Source organism: Mustelus asterias, chromosome 9 (assembly GCF_964213995.1).
Source record: "Mustelus asterias chromosome 9, sMusAst1.hap1.1, whole genome shotgun sequence".
Classification (NCBI taxonomy): Eukaryota; Metazoa; Chordata; class Chondrichthyes; order Carcharhiniformes; family Triakidae; genus Mustelus; species Mustelus asterias.
In genome coordinates this window covers 70,861,088-70,884,875 of record NC_135809.1, presented here as the reverse complement: position 1 = coordinate 70,884,875, position 23,788 = coordinate 70,861,088, and the positions used below count along the sequence as shown (strand labels likewise).

At 44.7% G+C, this 23,788-nt stretch overlaps 1 protein-coding gene and 1 long non-coding RNA gene across 6 annotated transcripts in view; both read right to left on the bottom strand.

The window, feature by feature from the left end:
* Positions 1–23,788, bottom strand: part of LOC144498743 (uncharacterized) — a 689,113-nt gene that overhangs the window by 580,430 nt on the left and 84,895 nt on the right. The gene's annotated exons all lie outside the window — the stretch shown is intronic.
* The window catches only part of ap2a1 (adaptor related protein complex 2 subunit alpha 1), a 168,442-nt gene that overhangs the window by 80,229 nt on the left and 64,425 nt on the right, over positions 1–23,788 (bottom strand). For all 5 annotated transcript variants that reach the window (XM_078220352.1, XM_078220353.1, XM_078220354.1 and 2 more), the window contains exons 11-13: positions 10,476–10,658; positions 6,296–6,393; positions 4,911–5,142 (exon numbers count right to left, since the gene is read on the bottom strand). In XM_078220352.1, coding sequence (XP_078076478.1) covers positions 4,911–5,142; positions 6,296–6,393; positions 10,476–10,658 — 513 coding nt within the window. The remainder of the gene's footprint in view (positions 1–4,910; positions 5,143–6,295; positions 6,394–10,475; positions 10,659–23,788) is intronic.

Genomic DNA, 23,788 nt, shown 5'->3' with positions numbered 1-23,788 from the left:
TGGCAGAGATCATTGTGGAGGGCCTGTAATTGGTCCTCCTGCACACTGGCACATGTTCCACGCGACAGGGCATCTGAGGGCTCATTGAGCTTCCCCGGACGGTACATAGAGTCCCTCCAGTACAGAAAGAGGCCATTCGGCCCATCGCGTCTGCACCGACCACAATCCCACCCAGGCCCTACCCCTATATCCCTACATATTTACCCACTAATCCCTCTAACCTACGCACCTCAGGACACTAAGGGCAATTTTAGCTTGGCCAATCAACCTAACCCGCACATCTTTGGACTGTGGGAGGAAACCGGAGCACCCGGAGGAAACCCACGCAGACACGAGGAGAATGTGCAAACTCCACACAGACAGTGACCCAAGCCGGGAATCGAACCCAGGTCCCTGGAGCTGTGAAGCAGCAGTGCTAACCACTGTGCTACCGTGCCGCCCTTGTGCTACCGTGATATCATAGTTGTAGGTGGAGAGTTCGATTCTCCACCTCAAGATTTTATCATTCTTAATTTTTCCCTTTAACGTGTTGTTGAACATGAATGCCACGGACCGCTGGTCCGTGAGCAGGGTAAACCGTTTGCCAGCCAAATAATGGCGCCAATGCCGTACGGCCTCCACAATGGCCTGAGCCTCTTTCTCCACAGGGGAGTGCCGAATTTCAGGGCCTTGGAGGGTGTGAGAGAAAAAGGCGACGGGCCTGCCTGCCTGGTTAAGTGTGGCGGCCAGGGCGAAATCAGATGCATCACTCTCCACCTGAAAGGGGATGGACTCATCGACAGCGTGCATCGTGGCTTTCGCGATGTCGGCTTTTATCCTTTCAAAGGCTAGGCGAGCCTCTGCTGTCAGGGGAAAAGAGGTAGATTTTATGAGCGGACGGGCTTTGTCCGCGTAATTGGGGACCCACTGTGCATAGTACGAGAAGAAGCCTAAACATCTTCTCAGTGCTTTGATGCTAGTGGGTAGGGGAAGTTCAAGGAGGGGACGCATGCGGTCTGGATCGGGGCCGATGACCCCGTTTTCCACCACGTATCCGAGGATTGCTAGGCGGTGCTTGCTGAATACGCACTTCTCCTTGTTATAGGTCTGGTTCAGGAGAGTCGCAGTGCGTAAAAACTTCTGGAGGTTGGCGTCGTGGTCCTGCTGGTCATGGCCGCAGATAGTGACGTTGTCCAGGTACGGGAAGGTAGCCCGTTTTGGTCCACCATTCGGTCCATCTCACGCTGGAAGACCGAGACCCCATTAGTGACACCGAAAGGGACTCTTAAAAAATGGTAGAGACGGCCATCCGCCTCAAAGGCCGTGTATTTGTGGTCCTCTGGGCGAATGGGGAGCTGGTGGTAGGCTGACTTCAAGTCGATGGTGGAGAACACCCGGTACTGCTCAATTTGGTTGACCATGTCAGATATGCGCGGGAGAGGATAAGCGTCCAGCTGCGTGTATCTATTAATGGTCTGACTATAGTCTATGACCATTCGGGGCTTGTCTCCAGTCTTAACCACCACGACTTGTGCTCTCCATGGGCTAGTGCTAGGTTGAATGACTCCTTCCCTGAGGAGCCGCTGAACCTCAGATCGAATGAAGATCCGATCCGCAGCGCTGTAATGCCTGCTTTTAGTCGTGATGGGCTTGCAGCCTGGCACGAGATTTTCGAATAGGGAAGGCGGGGTAATTTTGAGTGTTGAGAGGCTGCATGTGGAGCGCGCTGGACAATTTGGAGGCTGCTGTTCTCCCACTGAAAGTGGGGGGAGTGGCCCATCGTACCGCAGGGTCACACTCTTCAGGTGAACCATAAAGTCTAGCCCCAGGAGTACCGGAGCGCAAAGGTGCGGTAGCACGAGAAGCCTGAAGTTCTCGTAGACTGTGCCCCACACCGTTAGAGTTACCACACAGCTCCCGAGAACATGGACAGATCGGGACCTCGACGCCATGGAGATTGTCTGCCTGACAGCTTGCACACGGAGAACGCAACGTTTTACTGTATCCGGATGGATGAAGCTCTCCGCTGTCAAACAGGCAATGCTCCAGGTGCCCGTTTACCTCTATGTCCATCATGGACTTGTCGAGTCTGTGAGGCTTGGCCTGGTCCAGGATGATTGACGCCACTGTTGGATCCCAAGCGTAACTGCAAGCAGTTGAGATAGCCGCCGACGACGACCCCTGCTGGTCTCTTGCGGCCGATGTCAACCAAAATGGCTGCGCCCATGAATCACACGCGGTCGAGGATGTTGAAAATGGCGGCACCCGCAGGTCGCGTGTGGCTGGCGTCGTCGTCATAGGAAATGGCGGCGCCCGTGGATCGCACGTGGCTGAAGACATCGGCGAGGCCGGAGACGTAGAGATGGATCCTGGAGAGTCGCACGCAGCACTGCTGGGCCTGGAAGGGGTCTTCGCTCAGCACACCTTAGCATAGTGCCCTTTCTTTCCACAGGCGGAGCAAAACACCGTCCTGGCCGGACATCTTTGGCGAGGATGCTTCGCCAAACCGCAGAAGTAGCACCGTGGGCCTCCAGGAGCTGCCGCAGCCGTCAGGTCCGAAGTTGGGAGCATCATCGCGCAGTTCCGAGGAGCCGCCGAGTACAGCTGAGGCGGCGGCTGTGCTTGCCACGCTGTTCCCACGTGGTCGGTGGGGTAGGCTTTGAGATTTCTGGAGGCTGTCTCCAGTGTGTCGGACAATTCTACCGTCTTAGCTAGGTCCAGGTTACCCTGCTCTAGCAGCCGCTGGCGGATATAGGACGAGCCGATTCCAGTCACGAACGCATCCCGAATGAGGTCGTTGGTGCATTGAGTCGCCGACACCGCCTTACAGTTGCAGGCTCTGGCCAGCTGTTGAAGTTCGCGCAGGTACTGTCCCGTAGTTTCGCCGGGCTGCCGCCATCGAGTGGCTAATAGATGACGAGCATGAATTTCGTTTGGCTGTTTGTTATACAGCCCCTTGAGCAAGTCGATAGCGTCTTTATAATTTTGGGAATCGCGAATTGTTGCATACATAGTGTCGCTCACCCTGGCGTGGAGGACCCGCAATCTGTCGGCGTCGGACTGGACTGCTGCCGAGGCCTCAACGTAATCCTCGAAGCACTTTAACCAATGGTCGAAAGTGTTCGATGCCCCAACGGCACGCGGATCCAAGGTTAGCCGATCGGGCTTTAGCATCTGCTCCATTTTCTTCGAACAAAATTTTCAGCAATTGTAGTCTCCTTCGTCAGATGGAGTGGATATCTGCAGATATCCACTGGAGATATCCACTGCAGATATCCTCGAAGGAGCAGCGCTCCGAAAGCTAATGGCATTTGCTACCAAATAAACCTGTTGGACTTTAACCTAGTGTTGTTAAAACTCTTACTATCCATATAAACACAGTGGCTACAAGAACAGGTCAGTAGTTAGGAATACTGCAGCAAGTAACTCACCTCCTGGTTCCCCAAAGCATGTCCGCCATCTACAAGTTACAAGTCAGGAGTGTGATGGAATACTCTCCACTTGCCTGGATGGGTACAGCTCCAACAACACTCCAGAAGCTCAACCCTATCCAGGACAAAGCAGCCAGCCTGACTGGCACCACAAACATCCACTCCCTCCACTACCGAAGCTCAGTAGCAGCAGTGTGTACTATCTACAAGATGCAATGCAATAATTCACCAAAGGTCCTTAGACAGCACCTTCCAAACCATCAACCACTTCCATTTAGAAGGACAAGGTCAGCAGAAACATGGGAACACCACCATCTGCAAGTTCCCCTCCAAGCCAGTCACCATCCTGACTTGGAAATATATCGCTGCTCCTTCGCAGTTGCTGGGTCAAAATCCTGGAATTCCCTCCCTAATAGCATTGTGGGTCAACCCACAGAATGTGGACTGCAGTGTTTCAATAAGGCTGCATATCACCACCTTCTCAATGACAACTAGGGATGGGCAATAAATTGCTGAGATCCTTGCAATCAAGGTCAAGAGGCTCTAACATGCTCATCATTTTGTCAAGTTCCTTACCATATTCAATAAACACAAGAATACATCTTTTTTCATCTCTGTGGCTCTTTCTGACAGCATGCTAGAAATGCTAAGGATAGTATTTTTGTTCCTCTATCTTCAACAAAACCACATTGAAGAGCTAAGATTTCTGGCTTTATCTTGTTCCTAGCCCTATTTATCAGTACACAAAGAAGGATCTTAGTAATGTGACTCAAACTGATGGTCCAATGGAGTTCACATTCAATTTTCTGGGTTCTTTAGGGATCACAATCGTCTGAGATTTCTCTTGTGTCATAAACTTTGTTAAAAATAAGAGTAGGTTTGTCTATTCCAAAGTCTTTGAAACTTGTTCAGTGACTATTTCATTAAACCTTTAGCTTTATTGCTTTTCAGCTTATTTATTGCTGTTCATACTTTATGTTTCATAATTGTTGGACCATCATATTGAATTTAATCATATTATGATCACTGTTAGAGATAACTGCTTGGGATTTTGGTTAACTCAGTCTGGCTCATTACATATTAGTAAATCTAGTAGAACCTGCCCTGCTAGACAACTGTCATGAACGAAGTAAGGCGGGGGAGGTTGGGGGGGTGGGGGATCAAAGGGAGCCAGGCATGGGTTCAGTGGAAGAAGGAGTGGCACAGATCAGTGGGAGAGAAGGTAGGAACAGGGAGAGGATGCTGGGTCAACAAAGCAAAACTGAGAGAAGCTAGACAGAGGGACAGCCAACATGTTAACATGCGCACACAAGTAGACAAGGAGTGGACTAGAAAAGATTAATAATAGCTCTTCACAAAAAATGATGTGGTAAACTAAATACCTAAACCGATAAGTATTACAGAGACAACAGAAGGATAAAGCCACGGGCAAGAAGAGAACAGAGTCACAAAGACATTGATACACAGAGGCACAGATATCTCCGAGGCTCCTGTACCCACCAAGATGTCAGTGCTCACTATAGAGCTGAGCCTCAGGTATTCCACTGCTCTCTGCTGCAGCTCTACATCTGAATTCCTCAATTGGCTGTCACTGCGGAGCACGATTTGAATGGTAGACTTAATCTCAGGAAACATGTTCACAAACTTGATATAAGTGGAAAGTAGGAGAGCTCGCGTGGACACGCTGCACAGGTGGAACTTGGAATGCAGCAGATTGAATTGCACTAAAGGGCTGAAAATTTAAAAAAAAAACTTTCACAACCTCAAACATCCATGCAGGAAAAAAAGCAGCCAAATAGAACACAGCAAGTTCCCACAAAACGCAGTGAGATAAAAGACCAGGTAATCTGTTTTAGCTGTTTGGTGAGCAGGTAAATATTGGCCAAGAAACTGAAGAACTGCTATTATTTCAATAGATCCTTGGGGTCTTTTACAGCATTCTAGTCAAGTGTCATTTTAGATTATTTGTTCAAGTTTCTGGTGTGGGAGTGAATCCACAATCTTACAATTTAGAGGCAAAGTGCTACTAACTGAAAAAAAGTTGAAGTAAATGAAAGCCAGATTATGGAACATTGTCCTAATGTAATGAACGAATTCTTTAACAGTTTAATATAGCCTGATATGTAGGTAATAACCTATCTCAGAATCACAAAGGACTGACAAAAACTTTTCTCTCTTGGTAAAGGTAGTAAGCCACAGAGTTATGTGGGCCAGAAAGTTCCCAAATTGGGCCAAGTTAGCTGACCTGAGCTGAGCCTGCAGTATGGAGCTATAACTGGCCTCAGCGACACATCTCCAGAAACACCTCCTGGAAAGTGTCCTTGTCAAATGAGTAGAAAAATCTAATCGGGCAGTGATGTCCCTATGGTGAAACAGCCTGTTAACACTCACTAGAATAGCCACTTGGGAATGCTGCCCATCAATTGTCAAACGACATCAAGAAAAATGGCAAAGTAAAAAAAAACTTAATAACCAAACATTTTTATAATAGAACACTAAGAACACAGGGGGCAAAATTATTACAATAAGTGCCCATAATTATTCACAAGTATTAATATTCATTTTTTTTAGATTAGGTCCATCTGAAAGTACCATGCCAGCACACACAATAACATTTTAGTTGTTGTATGTTCTGCTGTGCTAAAACACTGAGCCCTTCCAATGTAACTGCACACTTGCCAAGCAGCAAGCTCTGCAATATCTAATGACTGAATAAAGCCCACAACAGAGCATTCAGATTGATCAGCTGCTCCTGCGCTTTGTGCAAGAATACTGCTGATTGTGTTGTACAATTACTACATCAGCCAAAACAGAGAACATACAAAGAGGACATGCCACAGCAAATGGGCTTCTGAAAGAGAGCAAGTGCAGCAAGTTCATTTAACCTGGATCTTAGATCGCCAGCAACAAAGTTTCCAAACTCTCCCAGGATATATCCACCCACTTTCACAAGGTTTTCATGGCAAGCAGGGGCTTGGAGTGCCTGTCAAGAAATAATACGCATTAATCTCCAGAATCAATATCCCAGCTCCAATTACATTAAAATTACAACACAAATTGGCCATTCAGCCCTACCAGTTTGTGTTAGTCTTTATATTGCACAAGAACAGTTGTCCTCATCTCACGTATCCATTCTCCTTATCTTTTTCTTTACCTCCAACTACGCATTTAAATTATTGTTAAATCAAGTACCATTACAGAAGTACAATGGCCCAATGCACTTCATAATAATCCAATGAACAGTGACACTGAGTCATAGAAGAAAATTTTAAGACAAGTGATCAAAAGCCTGGGCAAAGGAATGTCAAAGAAAAACAGATGCTGAGGCAGGCAAGTTCTGGAGCTTAGTACTTAAAGAGCTGAAAGCACAGTTGAATAGTTGAATGAAGGCAGTGAAGAATTCAAAAAAGACCAACTTTGGAGGAATGTATAATTCTCCGAGGGTTATCAGATTTCAGAAGGTTACAGGTAGAAAGAAAATGGAGGATTTGAACACACGGTGGAGAATTTTAAAATCAAAATGCGGTGGAATGGTAGTGATTGTAGATCTGTAAGCAAAAGAGTGACTGATGAATGGGGCTTGGTTCAAATTAGGGTATACCCAATGAGTTTTAGATGATCTATAAATCATGGAAGATCAGAGACTAGCCTGGAATGTATTTGAATGGTAAGGGCCGTTGATAAGAGAGGTATGGATGAGGGTATCAGCCACAAGAGGTAAAGAATGGCAGATGAAGTGGCAATGCTGTAGCGGTGTTCATAATTTCAAACACCTCTATCAAATCAAATCACCCTGGAATTTCCTCATTAATGAAAAAGGCACATAGTTGAGAGCTTGCAAAAGATTTCAAACTCCAGTACTCTTCACAAAATGTAAATTAAAATGTCTCTCCGCTTCACAACTGTTTTCTTTAAACATTAAACCTAATTACGAGCCATTTACAAAACACAGATAAGCTTGCTTTTAGTGTGATAATTAGATGCTTATTGTTTGCTTTAATATTCAACTGCTTTTTTGATACATGAACTAACATTATTAGGAAAAGGCACTCCACTTAATGCACTTTCCAACACTGATAGAAAACAAAAGCAACAAGAGGTCTACAGGGTGAGGTTAGGGCCGGTCAAGGACAGCAGTGGGAACTTGTGTATGGAGTCAGTAGAGATAGGAGAGGTGATGAATGAATACTTTTCTTCAGTGTTCACCAAGGAGAGGGGCCATGTTTTTGAGGAAGTGAAGGTGTTACAGGCTAATAGGCTGGAGGAAGTAGATGTTCGGAGGGAGGATGTACTAGCAGTTTTGAATAAACTGAAGGTCGATAAGTCCCCTGGGCCTAATGAAATATATCCTAGGATTCTTTGGGAGGCAAGGGATGAGATTGCAGCGCCTTTGGCTTTGATCTTTGGGTCCTCACTGTCCACGGGGATGGTGCCAGAGGACTGGAGAGTGGCGAATGTTGTTCCTCTGTTTAAGAAAGGGAATAGAAATGACCCTGTTAATTATAGGCCGGTTAGTCTTACTTCGGTGGTTGGTAAATTGATGGAAAAGGTCCTTCGGGATGGGATTTACGACCATTTAGAAAGATGCGGATTAATCCGGAATAGTCAGCACGGATTCGTGAAGGGCAAGACGTGCCTCACAAATTTGATAGAATTTTTTGAGGAGGTAACTAAGTGTGTTGATGAAGGTAGGGCAGTTGATGTCATATACATGGATTTTAGTAAGGCGTTTGATAAGGTCCCCCGTGGTCGGCTTACGATGAAAGTAAGGAGGTGTGGGATAGAGGGAAAGTTGGCCGATTGGATAGGTAACTGGCTATCTGATCGAAGACAGAGGGTGGTGGTGGATGGAAAATTTTCGGACTGGAGGCAGGTTGCTAGCGGAGTGCCACAGGGATCAGTGCTTGGTCCTCTGCTCTTTGTGATTTTTATTAATGACCTAGAGGAAGGGACTGAAGGGTGGATCACTAAATTTGCTGATGACACCAAGATTGGTGGAGTAGTGGATGAGGCGGAGGGCTGTTGTAGACTGCAAAGAGACATAGATAGGATGCAAAGTTGGGCTGAAAAATGGCAGATGGAGTTTAACCCTGATAAATGTGAGGTGATTCATTTTGGTAGGACTAATTTAAATGTGGATTACAGGGTCAAAGGTAGGGTTCTGAAGACTGTGGAGGAACAGAGAGATCTTGGGATCCATATCCACACATCTCTGAAGGTTGCCACTCAAGTGGATAGAGATAGGCCTATAGTGTGTTAGCTTTTATTAACAGGGGGTTGGAGTTTAAGGGCCGTGGGGTTATGCTGCAACTGTACAGGACCTTGGTGAGATTCACATTTGGAATATTGTGTGCAGTTCTGGTCACCTCACTATAAGAAGGATGTGGAAGCGCTGGAAAGAGTGCAAAGGAGATTTACCAGGATGCTGCCTGGTTTGGAGGGTAGGTCTTATGAGGAAAGGTTGAGGGAGCTAGGGCTGTTCTCTCTGGAGCGGAGGAGGTTGAGGGGAGACTTAATAGAGGTTTATAAAATGATGAAGGGGGTAGATAGAGTGTACGTTCAAAGACTATTTCCTCAGGCGGATGGAGCTATTACAAGGGGCATAACTATAGGGTTCATAGTGGGAGATATAGGAAGGATGTCCGAGGTAGGTTCTTTACTCAAAGAGTAGTTGGGGTGTGGAATGGACTGCCTGCAGTGATAGTGGAGTCAGACACTTTAGGAACATTTAAGCGGTTATTGGATAGGCACATGGAGCACACCAGGATGATAGGGAGTGGGATAGCTTGATCTTGGTTTCAGATAAAGCTCGGCACAACATCGTGGGCCGAAGGGCCTGTTCTGTGCTGTACTGTTCTATGTTCTATGTACTCTCAGATACATTCAAAAATAGATTTAAAATGGACTTACCTGGCTCAGCAACTGTTTTCCTTGCAACTTTGTGAAGCAACATGACGTTTTTCAATACTAAAAATGCTTTATATCAAATTGCCATTGAATGAATTAAAAGACGATTGAATGAAATATTGAATCACATTATTGTGAAATTGCAATTTTTTGAATGATTTTGTTTAAAACTTCATTTTGGACACTAGAAATTTCAGTTACTGTGAGATAAAATTACCAGATGAAAATGTTTCCCAAAAGCACTATTAATGATTTGTGGTGAAAGGACAGATATTAAAGACTCAGAGGGTGATGTGACAATTTCTAAATTATCATAGAGTCATAGAACCTACAGCACGGAGACAGGCCTTTCGGCCCAAACTGGTCCATGCTGACCAAAATGCCCATCTAAGCAAACCCCATTTGCCTGCATTTGGCCCATATCCCTCTAAATCTTTCCTATCCATGTATCTGTCCAAATGTTGAAACTCTTCTGAGAGCCAGAGTGGAATCACAGTCAAGCGTTACGGAAAAGTTGATTTTTTATTATAGGATTTCCCAGAGGAAGAAGTTGGTATGAAATGTATAATCACGTTCTGAGTGTTCTGAGTTTTTTAAAAAACATATATAGCTTAAAAAAAAACCTGGTGAAAATATATAATAAAACTCCCGCTCTAACAGCACTATGGGTATACCTGCACCACATGGGCTGTAGTGGTGCAAGAAGGCAGTTTGGCACCATCGTTCCAAGGGCAATTAGGTCCAGGTAACAAATGCTGGCCAAGCCAACAATGCCCACATCCCATGAATGAATTCCTGTGGGTGCACACACCTGTGCGATGACAAGATCGGGCTTAACTGTGATGCCATGTACAAAACAAATATCCTTCTGACAGTCGTATTTTGATTTGCATGAAAAAAATCTACTGAACTGAGGTACTGCAGATGACAGTGTCTCAAGGGAAGGGAAGTAACAAACATGTCATAAAAGCCATGAGATACCACAGCATGATGAATGATGGTAGAATAGTCCAACATCAGGTTCAGACAGTATCAAAAATCATTATCTATACTCACGGAGAATCTAGAGATGTATGAAATGTTATGTCACCAATGTATATGGCTGAAATGTGTATGGTCTTACACCATCAAGAGGGAACGTGTTGGATAATGACTTGCCTCAAATACAGTCTTGGCTGCATAACCCTGCACATCATCGCGATTGATGATGATCTGGATGACTCGGTACAACACCTCCTCACCAACGTAGTCACCAGCAATTCGGATCAGGTTCAAGATGGTGTCGACATACCAGGTGTAGTCTACAGCATACCTCTCAGCCAGGATTGCTACTTTCAAGACCTAGAGTAAGGTAATGGACTGATCAGACCTACAAAAAGCCTCCATAGCCCAACGAACACAGGTCCAAGACTAGACTGATACTAATACAATATTACAGACGCGCTGCTTGTCAGAGATGCTGTCTTTTGGATGAAACATTAAATGAAGGTTTCATCTGCTCTCCCAGGTGGACATAAATGTTCTGTAGCACTATTTTGAAAAAGAGAAAGTAAGTTCTCCCTGGTGCCCTGGACTATATTTATCACTCGAACAATATCACTAAAAACAGATTAACCATTTATCTTATTGCTGTTTGTGGGACCTTGCTTGCACAATTTGTGCCACATTTCCATATTACAACAGTGGTTACATTTCAAAAGTTCTTCATTGTTTGTGAAATGCTTTGGGTTGACCTGAGGTTGTGAAAGATGTTCTAACAATGCAGGTTTCCTCTTTCTTTACACAAGCAAGGAAGATTTCAACCCCTGCTCTGTGCCAAATTCAGTGAGCGTGCTATGGGAATATTTCAATCAACCTCAAGACTCCCTGCCAGCATCAGGAGGAACAGTAAACCATATTCCTGGTCTACAGATTGCTCTTCACAATTCACTATGTGCTGGACACTAAGAATGTAGCATATTAGTCACAGAATGTGTCACTTCACAATCATATTAGAACGGTGACAAATACTCTCCCAAAAGGAACATTTCTTCAAAATACTTGGTTGATCTCAGTTGTGCGTTTGTGTATATAGAACCATAGAAGGAGGCTATCCTTAATGAGTACTTTGCATCGATATTCACCAAAGAGAGGGACATGAGGGTTGCTGAGATTAGGGAAGGGTGTGTGAATACTCTCAGGCAGGTCAGTATAATGAAGGAGGAACTACCTTAAAATGCGTTAAGCTCGACAAGTCCCCAGGGCTGGGTGGGATCTATCCCAGGAGACTGTGGAAGGCAAGGGAGGAATTCGCTGGGGCCTAGAGTGGACATGGAGAGGATGTTTCCACTAGTGGGAGAGACTAGAACTCGAGGGCACCAACCTCAGAGTGAAGGGATGCTCCTTTAAAACTGAGATGAGGAGAAATTATGGGGGGCACGGTAGCGCAGTGGATGGCACTGCTGCTTCACAGCGCCAGGAACCCGGGATCATTGTGTGGATTTCCTCCGGGTGCTCCAGTTTCCTCCCAAATTCTGAAAGACATGCTGGTTAGGTGCATTGACCCAAACAGGCGCTGGACTGTGGTGACTAGGGGAATTTCACAGTAACTTCATTGCAGTGTTAATGTAAGCCTTACTTGTGACTAATAAATAAACTTTAAACTTTACTTTAAAAATGTCTTCAGTCAGAGGGTGGTGAATCTGTGGAGCTCATTGCCACAGAGGGCTGTGGAGGCCAGGTCATTGTATGTCTTTAAAACAGAGATAGATAGGCTCTTGATCAATAAGGGGATCAAGGGCTACAGGGAGAAGGCAGGGGAATCATTGTGAAGTGACACATTCTGTGACTAATATGCTACATTCTTAGTGTCCAGCACATAGTGAATTGTAAAGAGCAATCAGTAGACCAGGAATATGGTTTACTGTGCCTCCTGATGCTGGCAGGGAGTCTTGAGAATCATCAGCCATGATTGAATGGTCGAGCAGACTCGATGGGTCTAATGGCCTCATTCTGCTCCTATATTTTATGGTCTTAATAGATATCTTTGCATCCTCTTTGGCCAGAGGAGAGGTTCCAGAGGACTGGAGAATGGTCTTTGTTATTCCCTTGCTTAAGAAAGGAAGCAGAGATAATCTAGATAATTACAGGTCGATGAGCCTGACGTCAGTGGTGGGGAAGATGTTGGAGAAAATTCTGAGAGAAAGGATTTATTCGTATTTGGAACGTCAATGAGTATTTTGAGGGGTGACAAGAATGATTGATAAGGGAAGGGTGGTGGTTGTTGACTACATGGACTGTATTAAGGCATTTGACAAGGTCCCTCATGGCAAGCTGGCACTAAAAATAAAGTCTCATGGGATCCAGAGTGTGCTGGCTAGATGGATACCCAACTGAATTATGAGGGGCATAGACAGGATGGATAGTCAGAGGCCTTTTCCCAAGTTGGAAGGGTCAACTACAAAAGGACACAAGTTTAAGGTGAGAGGGGCTAAGCTTAGGGGAGGCATGCAGGGAAACTTTTTCACAGAGGGTGGTGGGTGCCTGGATGCACTGCCAGTGAAAGTGGTGGAAGCAGGCACATTAGCAACATTCAAGGTGTATCTTAATAGACACATGAACGGGTAGTGAACAGAGGGATAGAAACCGGGAATCGGTGTAGGCTTGATGGGCCAAAGGGCCTGCTCCTGTGCTGTATTGTTCTTTGTTTATTTGACCCATCTTGTCCATGCCAGCCTGAGGACAGCCAGGTGCCCTTTCTAATCTCACCTTCTTCACCCGGCCCATAGCCCTGTAGCTTACAACACCCAAGGTACAGATCCAGGTACTTTTTAAGCGAGTTTAGGGTCTTTGCCTCCACTACCAACTTGGGCAGTGAATTCCAGACACCCAGCATCCCCTGCATAAAAACACCCTTCCTCATGTCCCCTCTACACCTACTGCCACTTATCTTAGAAAAAAATCATAGAAATCATTTATCTTGAATCTACGTGCCCTGGTTCTAGAATTCTCCACCAAGGGAAACAATTATATCCTGCCCACTCTATACCTTCCCCTCATAATTTTGTACACCTCTATCAAGCTTTCTTTGTTCCAAGGAAAATAACCCCAACCTATCCAACTTCTCCTCATAGCTATACTTTTCTAGTCCCGGCAACATTCTTGTAAACCTCCTCTGCACTCTGTCCAGAGCAATTACATCCTTCCTGTAAAATGGTGACCAGAACTCCACACAATACTCCAGTTGTGATCTCACCAGTGTTTTACAATTCCAGCATTATATCCTTACTTTTATATTCTATATCTCTGCCAATGAAGGAGAGCATTCCATGTGCCTTCTTTACAACCCTGGTATGTAGGCGAGCGAGGGCGGGCAGGTGAGCAAGGGGCAGGCGGGCAGATGAGGGAGAGGTTGAGCACAGAGGGGAGATACAGAGTAAAGCTCCCTCTACACTATCCCCATCAAACACTCCCAGGACAGGTACAGCACAAGGTCATAGAATCATAGAAACCCTACAGTGCAGGAGGCCATTCGACCCATCAAGTCTGCATCGACGACAAACCCGCCTAGGCCCTATCCCTGTAACCCCACATATTTACCTCGCTAATCCCTCTAATTTAAGCATACCTGGACACTAAGGAGCAATTTAGCATGGCCAACTCACCTAACCTGCGCATCTTTGAACTGTGAGAGGAAACCGGAACACCCGGAGGAAACGCACGCAGACACAGGGAGAATGTGCAAACTCCACACAGACAGTGACCCAAGCCGGGAATCAAACCAGGTCCCTGGAGCTGTGAGGCAGCAGTGCTAACCACCATGCTGCCCTTCCAGATACAGAGTAAATCTTCCTCTGCACTGTTCCAGTCAAACAATTCCAGGATAGGTACAGCACAGAGTTAGAGACATAGTAAGCTCCTTCTACACTGTCACCATCAAATATATCAAATAGTTTAGCAACATAATTGATAGCATGTTGCATTGGAACGTACCTTGTGGCATTGGTTATAATTTTGTTGGGGGCAAAGACATGTGGTTAGGAGATAGAGAGTAGAAATGAAGGATGGGTGCATATTCAGATCGACAACTTGTAACAACTGACATTCCCCTTCAATCTATATTGGTGGCTTCACTTTTCATCATATTTACCAATGACTTGGTCGAGGGAAGAGAGATTCATGTCCAGATTTGTGGATAGCACTAAGCACAATATATAATGCAAATGGGAGCTGGAAGTTAGAAAGCAACACAAAACACTGAGGACAAAACTGGCCAATGTAATTCAACATGGGGAAATGTGAGTTTGGGCAACAGCAGAAAGATTTAAGGATTATTGGAAACAAGCCCAGACATTAGTGTAGAAGTACAGAATAACAAAGAGATTTATGGAATAATGGCCTTAATTTCAAAGAAGCAATAGGATATCAAAGAAGAAACAATGGAAACTTGTCAGATTGCTACGGCTATATATCATGGGGATTTTAATCTTCATACAGACCGAAAAATAAAGATGGGCAAAGGTAGCACAGATGACAAATTCATAGAATATTTTCAGATAGTTTCTTAGAGCAGCATGTTCTGGAGCCTCCAAGGCAAGAGGCTACACTAGAACAGGTATTGTGCATTGAGATATTGGCTTCATGGTGAAGGTGCTCCAAGGTAACAGTGATCATAATATGATTGAATTTTATATTCAGTTTCGGGCAAATATTAGAGCATGAAGGCAGAGCTCGCTAAAGTGAAGTGGCAACTTAGGTTAAGGGACAGGGCAATAGAGATGCAGTGGCAGACAATTAAAGGGATATTTCAAAATACGCAGTATAGATACATTCCAACAAGAAATAAAAGTTCCGAGTGGAAGACACACAATCTGTGATTATCTAAAAAGTCAAAAATAGTATAAAACTTAAAGAAAAAGCATATAATTTTTGTGCAAAAGGCGGGTAGGAGGTCAGAAGATTGGACAGAATATTTAAAAAAAGCAAAGAATGTCTCAGAGATTAATGAAGGAATATGAGAATAAGCTAGCTAGAAAAGGTAACAGTTTCTATAAATATTTGAAAAAGAAAGCAGTTAACAAAGTGAGTGCTGGTCCTATAAAAAGTGAGCCTGGAAATTAACAATGGAAAATAAGGAGATGGCAGATGAATTGGATTGGTATTTTACAGCAGTCTTCACAATAAAGGGTACAAGTAACATCCCTGAAATAGCTGTAAATCAGGAATTGGAAGGGAAGGTGGTACTCAAGAAAATTACAATCACTCGGGACTTGTACTGCAGAAATTGTTGAAGCTGTAGTTTGACAAGTTCCCAGGACTTTCATTTGGAGATTTTTGAAGAAATAACATGTGCTGTGGGTAAAGCAGCACTTGTAGATGTAGTGCACTTAGCTTTTCAGAAGACATCTGATCAGGTGCCAGGTTAATGTGTAAAATAAAAGCTCAATCTGTAGATGGTAACATATTGGATAGAAGATTGGATAGCTAACAGGAAACAGAAGTAGGCATAAGATGATCATTTTCTGGTTGGCAAATGGAACATGTGGTGTGCCACAGGGAACAATGCTGAGGCTTCAACTTTCACAATTTATATAAATGCATTGGATGAATGGGCCTAAGGTATGGTTGCTAAATTGGCTGATGACACAAAGATTGGTAGGAAAGTAAGTTGCGAAGTGAACATAAGGAAGCTACAAAAGAATGCAGATAGCGTTAAGTGAGTGAGCAAAGATATGGTAAATAGAGTAAAGGGTGGGAAAATGCATACTTGTCCATTTTGGCAGGAAGAATTCAAAAATATATTAGAACATAGAACATAGAACATAGAAAGCCACAGCACAAACAGGCCCTTCGGCCCACAAGTTGCGCCGATCACATCCCCACCTCTAGGCCTATCTATAGCCCTCAATCCCATTAAATCCCATGTACTCATCCAGAAGTCTCTTAAAAGACCCCAACGAGTTTGCCTCCACCACCACCGACGTCAGCCGATTCCACTCACCCACCACCCTCTGAGTGAAAAACTTACCCCTGACATCTCCTCTGTACCTACCCCCCAGCACCTTAAACCTGTGTCCTCTCGTAGCAACCATTTCAGCCCTTGGAAATAGCCTCTGAGAGTCTACCCTATCCAGACCTCTCAACATCTTGTAAACCTCTATCAGGTCACCTCTCATCCTTCGTCTCTCCAGGGAGAAGAGACCAAGCTCCCTCAACCTATCCTCATAAGGCATGCCCCCCAATCCAGGCAACATCCTTGTAAATCTCCTCTGCACCCTTTCAATGGCTTCAACATCTTTCCTGTAATGAGGTGACCAGAACTGCGCGCAGTACTCCAAGTGGGGTCTAACCAGGGTCCTATAAAGCTGCAGCATTATCTCCCGACTCCTAAACTCAATCCCTCGATTAATGAAGGCCAGTACGCCGTACGCCTTCTTGACCGCATCCTCCACCTGCGAGGCCGATTTAAGAGTCCTATGGACCCGGACCCCAAGGTCCTTCTGATCCTCTACACTGCTAAGAATGGTACCCTTCATATTATACTGCTGCTTCATCCCATTGGATCTGCCAAAATGGATCACCACACACTTATCCAGGTTGAAGTCCATCTGCCACTTCTCCGCCCAGTCTTGCATTCTATCTATGTCTCGCTGCAACTTCTGACATCCCTCCAAACTATCCACAACACCACCTACCTTGGTGTCGTCAGCAAACTTACCAACCCATCCCTCCACTTCCTCATCCAGGTCATTTATGAATATTATGCAAATGTCGAGAGATTGCAGAGCTCTGGGATGCAGAGTGATTAGTGTATCCTGGTGCATGAATCACAAAAGGTTACTATGTACATACAACAGGTAAATTGAAAGCTAGTTGAATGTTATTGTGTTGTGAGGAGAATTGAGTACAAAAATAGGGAGGTTATGCTTCAGTTCTACAGGGCATTGGCCGGTATATTGTGTGCTGGACCTGGAATGGGCAGGTTGTCCATTGAGGAAAAGCTGGGCTTGTGTCCACTGCAGTTTAGAAAAGTAAGAGGCAACTTGACTGAAACATACAAGATCCTGAGAGGACTTGCCTGGTGGAAGGTTTGTCATGGTGTTCCCCAGGGATCTACATTGGGACCCTTGCTTCTCCTGATGTATATATTATTGATCTTGATCGAGATCTTGGTGAGCAGGGGACAATTTCAATGTTTGGGAACAACACAAAACTTGGAAGTACTGCAAAGTATGAAAAGGACGGTGTAAAACTTCAAAAGGGCATAGCCAAATTGGTGGATTGGGCAGATAGGTGGCAGATGAATTTCAAAGCAGAGAAATGAGGGGTGATGCATTTTGGTAGGAAGAAAATGGAGAAACAATATATAAAGGGGCAAAATTCTTAAGGGGGTGCACAAGCAGAAGTACCTAGGTGTATATGTGCATACGTCATTAAAGGTATCAGGACAGGTAGAGAGAGCAGTTGATAAATTATATTGTTTTTTTGGGATTTATTGATTAGGGGAATAGAGTACAAGAGCAAGGACGTTATGTTGACCTAATAGGAGATCTCAGCTGGTGCATTGCGCACAGCTCTGGGCACCACACTCTCGGAAGGAAGTGAACACATTGGAGAGAGTGCAGAAGAAGTCTGCAGAAATGGTTCCAGGGATGAAAAACTTCAGGATAGAATAGAGGGGTTGAGCCTGTTCTCCTTGGAGAGAGATGGCTAAGAGGAGATTTGATGGAGATATTAAAAATCATGTGGGGGCTGGGTAGAGTAGATCGGGAGAAACTGCTCCTGCTCCAGAGAAGGATCAAGAATGAGAGGACGCTGACTTAAAGTGATTTGCAAGAGAAGCAAATACGATCTGAAAAAACACTTTTCCACACAAGTGGTTCAGGTCTGGAATGCTCTGCCTGTAAGTGTGGTGGAGACAGATTCAATCGAAGCATTCAGAAGGTATTAGATGATTCATTGAATAGAAACAATGCACATGTGTATGGGGAAAAGACAGAGGAATGGCACCCAATCCTGATTCTAGTTTGCAGGGCCAGTCCAGACACTTCTGTGTCTAACAATTCTGTGATGGGTGTACCTGGAGAGGATGGCTCTTCCCGGAGCAGTATTTAGAACAGTACCACTGTTCAAAAATAAGGTGTCACCTGATTAAGACAGAGATGAGGAAAATCTTTTTCTCTCAGAGGGTCATGAGTCTTTGGAACTCTCTGATCCAAAATGCAGCGGAGGCAGAATCTTTGATTATTTTTAAGGCAGAGATAGATAGGATCGTGATGACCAAGGGGAATAAAAGGTTACTGGGGATAGGAGGGAATGTGGAACCGAGATTAAAAGCAGATCTGCCAAGATCTTATTGAGCGCACAACAGGCTTGAGGTGTCCAGTTGCCTGCTCCTGCTCCTAATTTCTATGTTTGCATAATGAGGACCTGAAAGAAATTAGTACGTTTAAAAAAAGTACAGGAGAAATTAATGGGACCAAAAATGGATAAACCCACTGGATTTGGTGATCTACATCTGTGTCTGCGTGGGTTTCCTCCGGGTGCTCTGGTTTCCTCCCACAGTCCGAAAGACGTGCTGGTTAGATGCATTGGTCAAGCTAAATTCTCCCTCAGTGTACCTGAACAGGCACCGGAGTGTGGCGACTAGGGGATTTTCACAGTATCTTCATTGCAGTGTTAATGTAAGCCTACTTAAGACATGAATAAAAATAAACTTAAAAAATAAATTTAAACATCCAAGAGTATTGAATGTAGAGATGGTGGATAGATTGGTGATAGGCACCTACCAAAATGCTGGAATGGATCCTGCCAATTGAAAGGTGGAAAATGTAACCATATTATTTAATAAAGGAGGGGGAGAGAAAACAGGGAGCTACTGACCTGTCAGCCTGGCATCCAAAATCTGTTATAAATGATGTGGTAACTGGACATTTAGAAAATAATGGTAGGATTGGGCAGTCAACGTGGATTTATGAAAGATAAAGACAAGTTTGACCAACATTTTAATGTTTTTGAGGATGTTGTTAACAGGATAGATAAGAGGAAACCAGTGGACACGGTGTATTTGGATTTTCAGAAGGTTTTCAAGAAGGTCCTACATAAGAGATTAACAAAAGTAAACAAAATTTGAGCTCACTGTGTGGAATTCATTTTTCGGAAGTCGGATCAAAAACTGAAGAGACACAGGTTTCTCCGAAAACCTTCTTTATTGCATCGGAGGAGAGATCGCAAGACCATGCATATCCAGCATGGGTTCGTGAGTCTCTGTCCGACTTACAAAACAGTTTTCAGTTACACCCGACGGAGATACATTCACATACTTGTTAGCCAATAAGGGCATAGCTGTATTGTTACATTTTGATTAGATTACTTTCAAGAACAAAAAAGCGATAGCCACGTAAAGACATGGCTATTAAAGTTTCTGATTAGATTACTTACAAGGACAAAAGGCCAATTGATAAGGCCCTGCCCTCCGAAGCCAGAACCATAATTACCTATTAGCAGTTTCTTTAACGTGATCATTAGTTTCGCTTGTCGCCCTCGCCTCAGGCCCTTTCCAAAACCAGTTTATCCCTCAACTGATTTCTAGTTACGCATCCCAAGTTTAACCCTTTCCTCTTCTCAATCTATCTTATACACATTCTCATTTGGATTGAAGGTAAAATACTGGCACAGAACGAGAATTGGTTAAAAGAGAGTAGTAATAAACAGGCTTTGATTAATAGATACTGCAAGCAGTATTCGCCAGCTACTCACAACCCTATTAATGATTTGAGTGCAGAGACAAAATGTAATACTTCCAAGTTTGCTGATAATGTAAAATTAGGTGGGAATGTGAGTTGTGAGGAGGATACAAAGTGTCTTCGAGGAAACTTAGGCAAAGTGAATAGGAGGGAAAATGGGAGATGGAATATAATGTGGAAAAATGTGAAGTGTGATGAAACTTAAATACTTAATGTCACAGATCTGCCTAATAACAGCAGTAACAACAATTTAACAAGGCATGATAGGATGTGCCCTCCTAGCACAGGGAGAAATAAGCTTAACAACAGTCGTAGCCGGCATTTAAAAGATGTGATTTTCCCAGTAACACAATTAGAAGGCATCCAGACAGAACCATTTCCTATTTGTAGGAAACAGCTTACCTAAATGACTGAGAGATCAGTAGAGGTATACACATGGTAGTTTCTAGTGTCAAGGAATTTGAGAGATGCCAACAGCCAAGTACACAGAATAAAGAATCAATCAAGAATCAAAGAAGACCAATCCTGACTTCATCAGTAAGTGTGTAGAAGACTGTGTACCAAAGAAGCAAATCCATGTGTTCCCCACCCGGAAACCATGGATGAACAGGGATATCCACTGCCTGCTGAAGTCCAGGTCTGAGGTGTTCAAGTCAGGCGACACTGACCTATACAAGAAAGCCAGATACGATCTAAGGAGATTCATCAAAGGTGCCAAAAGACAATACTGGACCAAGCTAGAGTCTCAGGCTAGCCACACTGACCCCCACCGACTATGGCAAGGTGTGCAAGACGTAACAGGCTACAAGATCAAGGCATGTAAAATCGCCGGCTCCAACACATCCCTCCCTGATGAGCTCAATGCATTCTATGCCCGTTTTGAGCAAGAGGTCAGCGAGAGCATGCCCTCTACCTGGAAGCCCTGGATGAACCTGTATCTGGGGTCACCATTGCAGATGTCAGAGCAGCTTTCTTGAAGGTCAACCCATGGAAAGCAACTGGCCCAGATGGGGTACCCAAACGTGCACTCAGATCCTGCGCGGATCAGCTGGCGGGGATATTCACAGGCATCTTCAACCTCTCTTTACAGCAATCTGAGGTCCCTATCTGCTTCAAGAAGGCGACCATCATCCCGGTACCCAAGAAAAAGCAAGCAGCGTGCCTCAATGACTATCCACCGGTGGCTCTGACATCCATCATTATCATAGACATAGACACCCTACAGTACAGAAAGAGGCCATTCGGCCCATCGAGTCTGCACTGACCACAATCCCACCCAGGTCCTACTACCATATCCCTACATATTTTACCCACTAATCCCTCTAATCTACACATCCCAGGACACTAAGGGGCAATTTTAGCATGGCCAATCAACCTAACTCGCACATCTTTGGACTGTGGGAGGAAACCAGAGCACCCGGAGGAAACCCACGCAGACACGAGGAGAATGTGCAAACTCCACACAGACAGTGACCCAAGCCGGGAATCGAACCCAGGTCCCTGGAGCTGTGAAGCAGCAGTGCTAACCACTGTGCTACCGTGCCGCCCAAGTGCTTCGAAAGGTTAGTCATGGCACGAATCAATTCCAGCCTCCTGGACTACCTGGATCCATTACAGTTTGCCTAGCGCCGCAACAGGTCCACAGCAGACACCATTTCCCTGGCCCTGCATTCAACCCTGGAACACCTCGATAACAAGGACACCAATGTCAGACTCCTACTTATTGACTACAGCTCAGCCTTCAACACTATTATTCCCACGAAACTCATCTCCAAACTCCGTGGCCTGGATCTCGGCTCCTACCTCTGTGACTGGATCCTGAACTTCCTAACTCACAATCAGTAGAGTCATAGAGGTTTACAGCATGGGAACAGGCCCTTCAGCCCAACTTGTCCATGCTACCCTTTTTTTTTAGCTAATCCCAATTGCCCGCATTTGGCCCATATCCCTCTATACCTATCTTACCTATGTAACTATCTAAATGCTTTTTAAAAGACAAAATTATCTCTGGCAGCTTGTTCCAGACACTCACCACCCTCCGTGTGAAAAACATTGCCCCTCTGGACACTTTTGTATCTCTCCCCTCTCAGCTTAAACCTATGCCCTCGAGTTTTAGACTCCCCTACCTTTGGGAAAAGATATTGACTACCCAGCTGATTTGTGCCCCTCATTATTTTATACATCTCTATAAGGTCACCCCTCAGCCTCCTACGCTTCAGAGAAAAAAGTCCCAGTCTATCCAGCCTCTCCTTATAACTCAAACCATCAAGTCCCAGTAGCATCCGAGTAAATCTTGTGGTGATATAAACAGGGCCTAGTTTTAAGGCTGATAAAATTGGATATCCTAAATTAAAGAATTAGGCACATGGAAATCAAACACAGTCAAACCGCAGGCAGGCCAATTGTACAATACACAAATGTGTCTGGGCCTGACCCATCAACCACCCATCAAAGGTCGTTACACTCTACTTGAGACTTAGCAGGAGATCATGGCACCTCATTGAAATGCATCGGTCTATTGTTAGAAGCCCAGATCGGGCCAGACTTTCTGTCACCAAGAGATCCTGTAGAAACCTTACCTGATAACAAGTTTAACAACATGGAGATGGACACCTGGGGGCAGACCCTGGTGTCCTGTCAGGCAGACATCAAGAAACCCACTGGGTATTGGAACCCCCTCCTGGGACCTCATTGGCCAGAAGCCAGAGAAGTTTCTGGAAAGGCAAGCAGGCTGGGGATAAAGGGACACACTTCGAGTCACACAGCAGCGAAGACTCGACAGGGGAGACAACCGTGACCATTCGGAAGACTGACCAGACAAGGAAGGAAGGAAGAAGCGGCCATCGAGACTCACCTTCGTGACAACAGACCAGAGGGACTCAGAGAATCGGGCCTGCAGTTTAACCAAGCCATCTTTACAGGTAGTATACTTGAATCTGCTGGGGTATCCTCTTGTTTTATGTGGGTAATTTAAGGGTTAATAGTGTTATTTAATAAACTTGTTGAATCTTTACTTGTGTTTGTCCTTTGTCCACCTTGCAAATAAGGGCACCGGGGTAAAACCTTGGAGTAAGTAAACTGGTTGAAAGTATCTGAGATTAACAGGTACAACAATCTTTCCTGCATTCTTTCTAGTTTAATAATATCCTTTCTATAATAGGATGACCAGAATTGCACACAGTATTCCAAGTGTGGCCTTACCAATGTCTTGTACAACTTCAACAAGACATTCCAACTCCTGTATTCAATGTTCTGATCGATGAAACCAAGCATGCCGAATGCCTTCTTCACCACTCTGTCCACCTGTGACTCCACTTTCAAGGAGCTATGAACATGTACCCCTAGACCTCTTTGTTCTATAACTCTCCCCAACGCTCTACCATTAACGAGTAACATAGGCAACAACACCTCCTCCACAATCATCCTCAACACCGGAGCCCCACAAGGCTGTGTTCTCAGCCCCTACTATACTCCTTATACACCTATGACTGTGCAGCCAAATTCACCTCCAATTTGATTTTCAAGTTTGCTGATGACACCACTGTAGTGGGTCAGATCTCAAACAATGATGAGACAGAATACAGGAATGGGAATAGAGAATCTGGTGAACTGGTGTGGCGACAATAATCTCTCCCTCAATGTCAACAAAACGAAGGAGAACATGCCCCTGTCTACATCAATGGGGACAAAGTAGAAAGGGTCGAGAGCTTCAAGTTTTTAGGTGTCCAGATCACCGACAACTTGTCC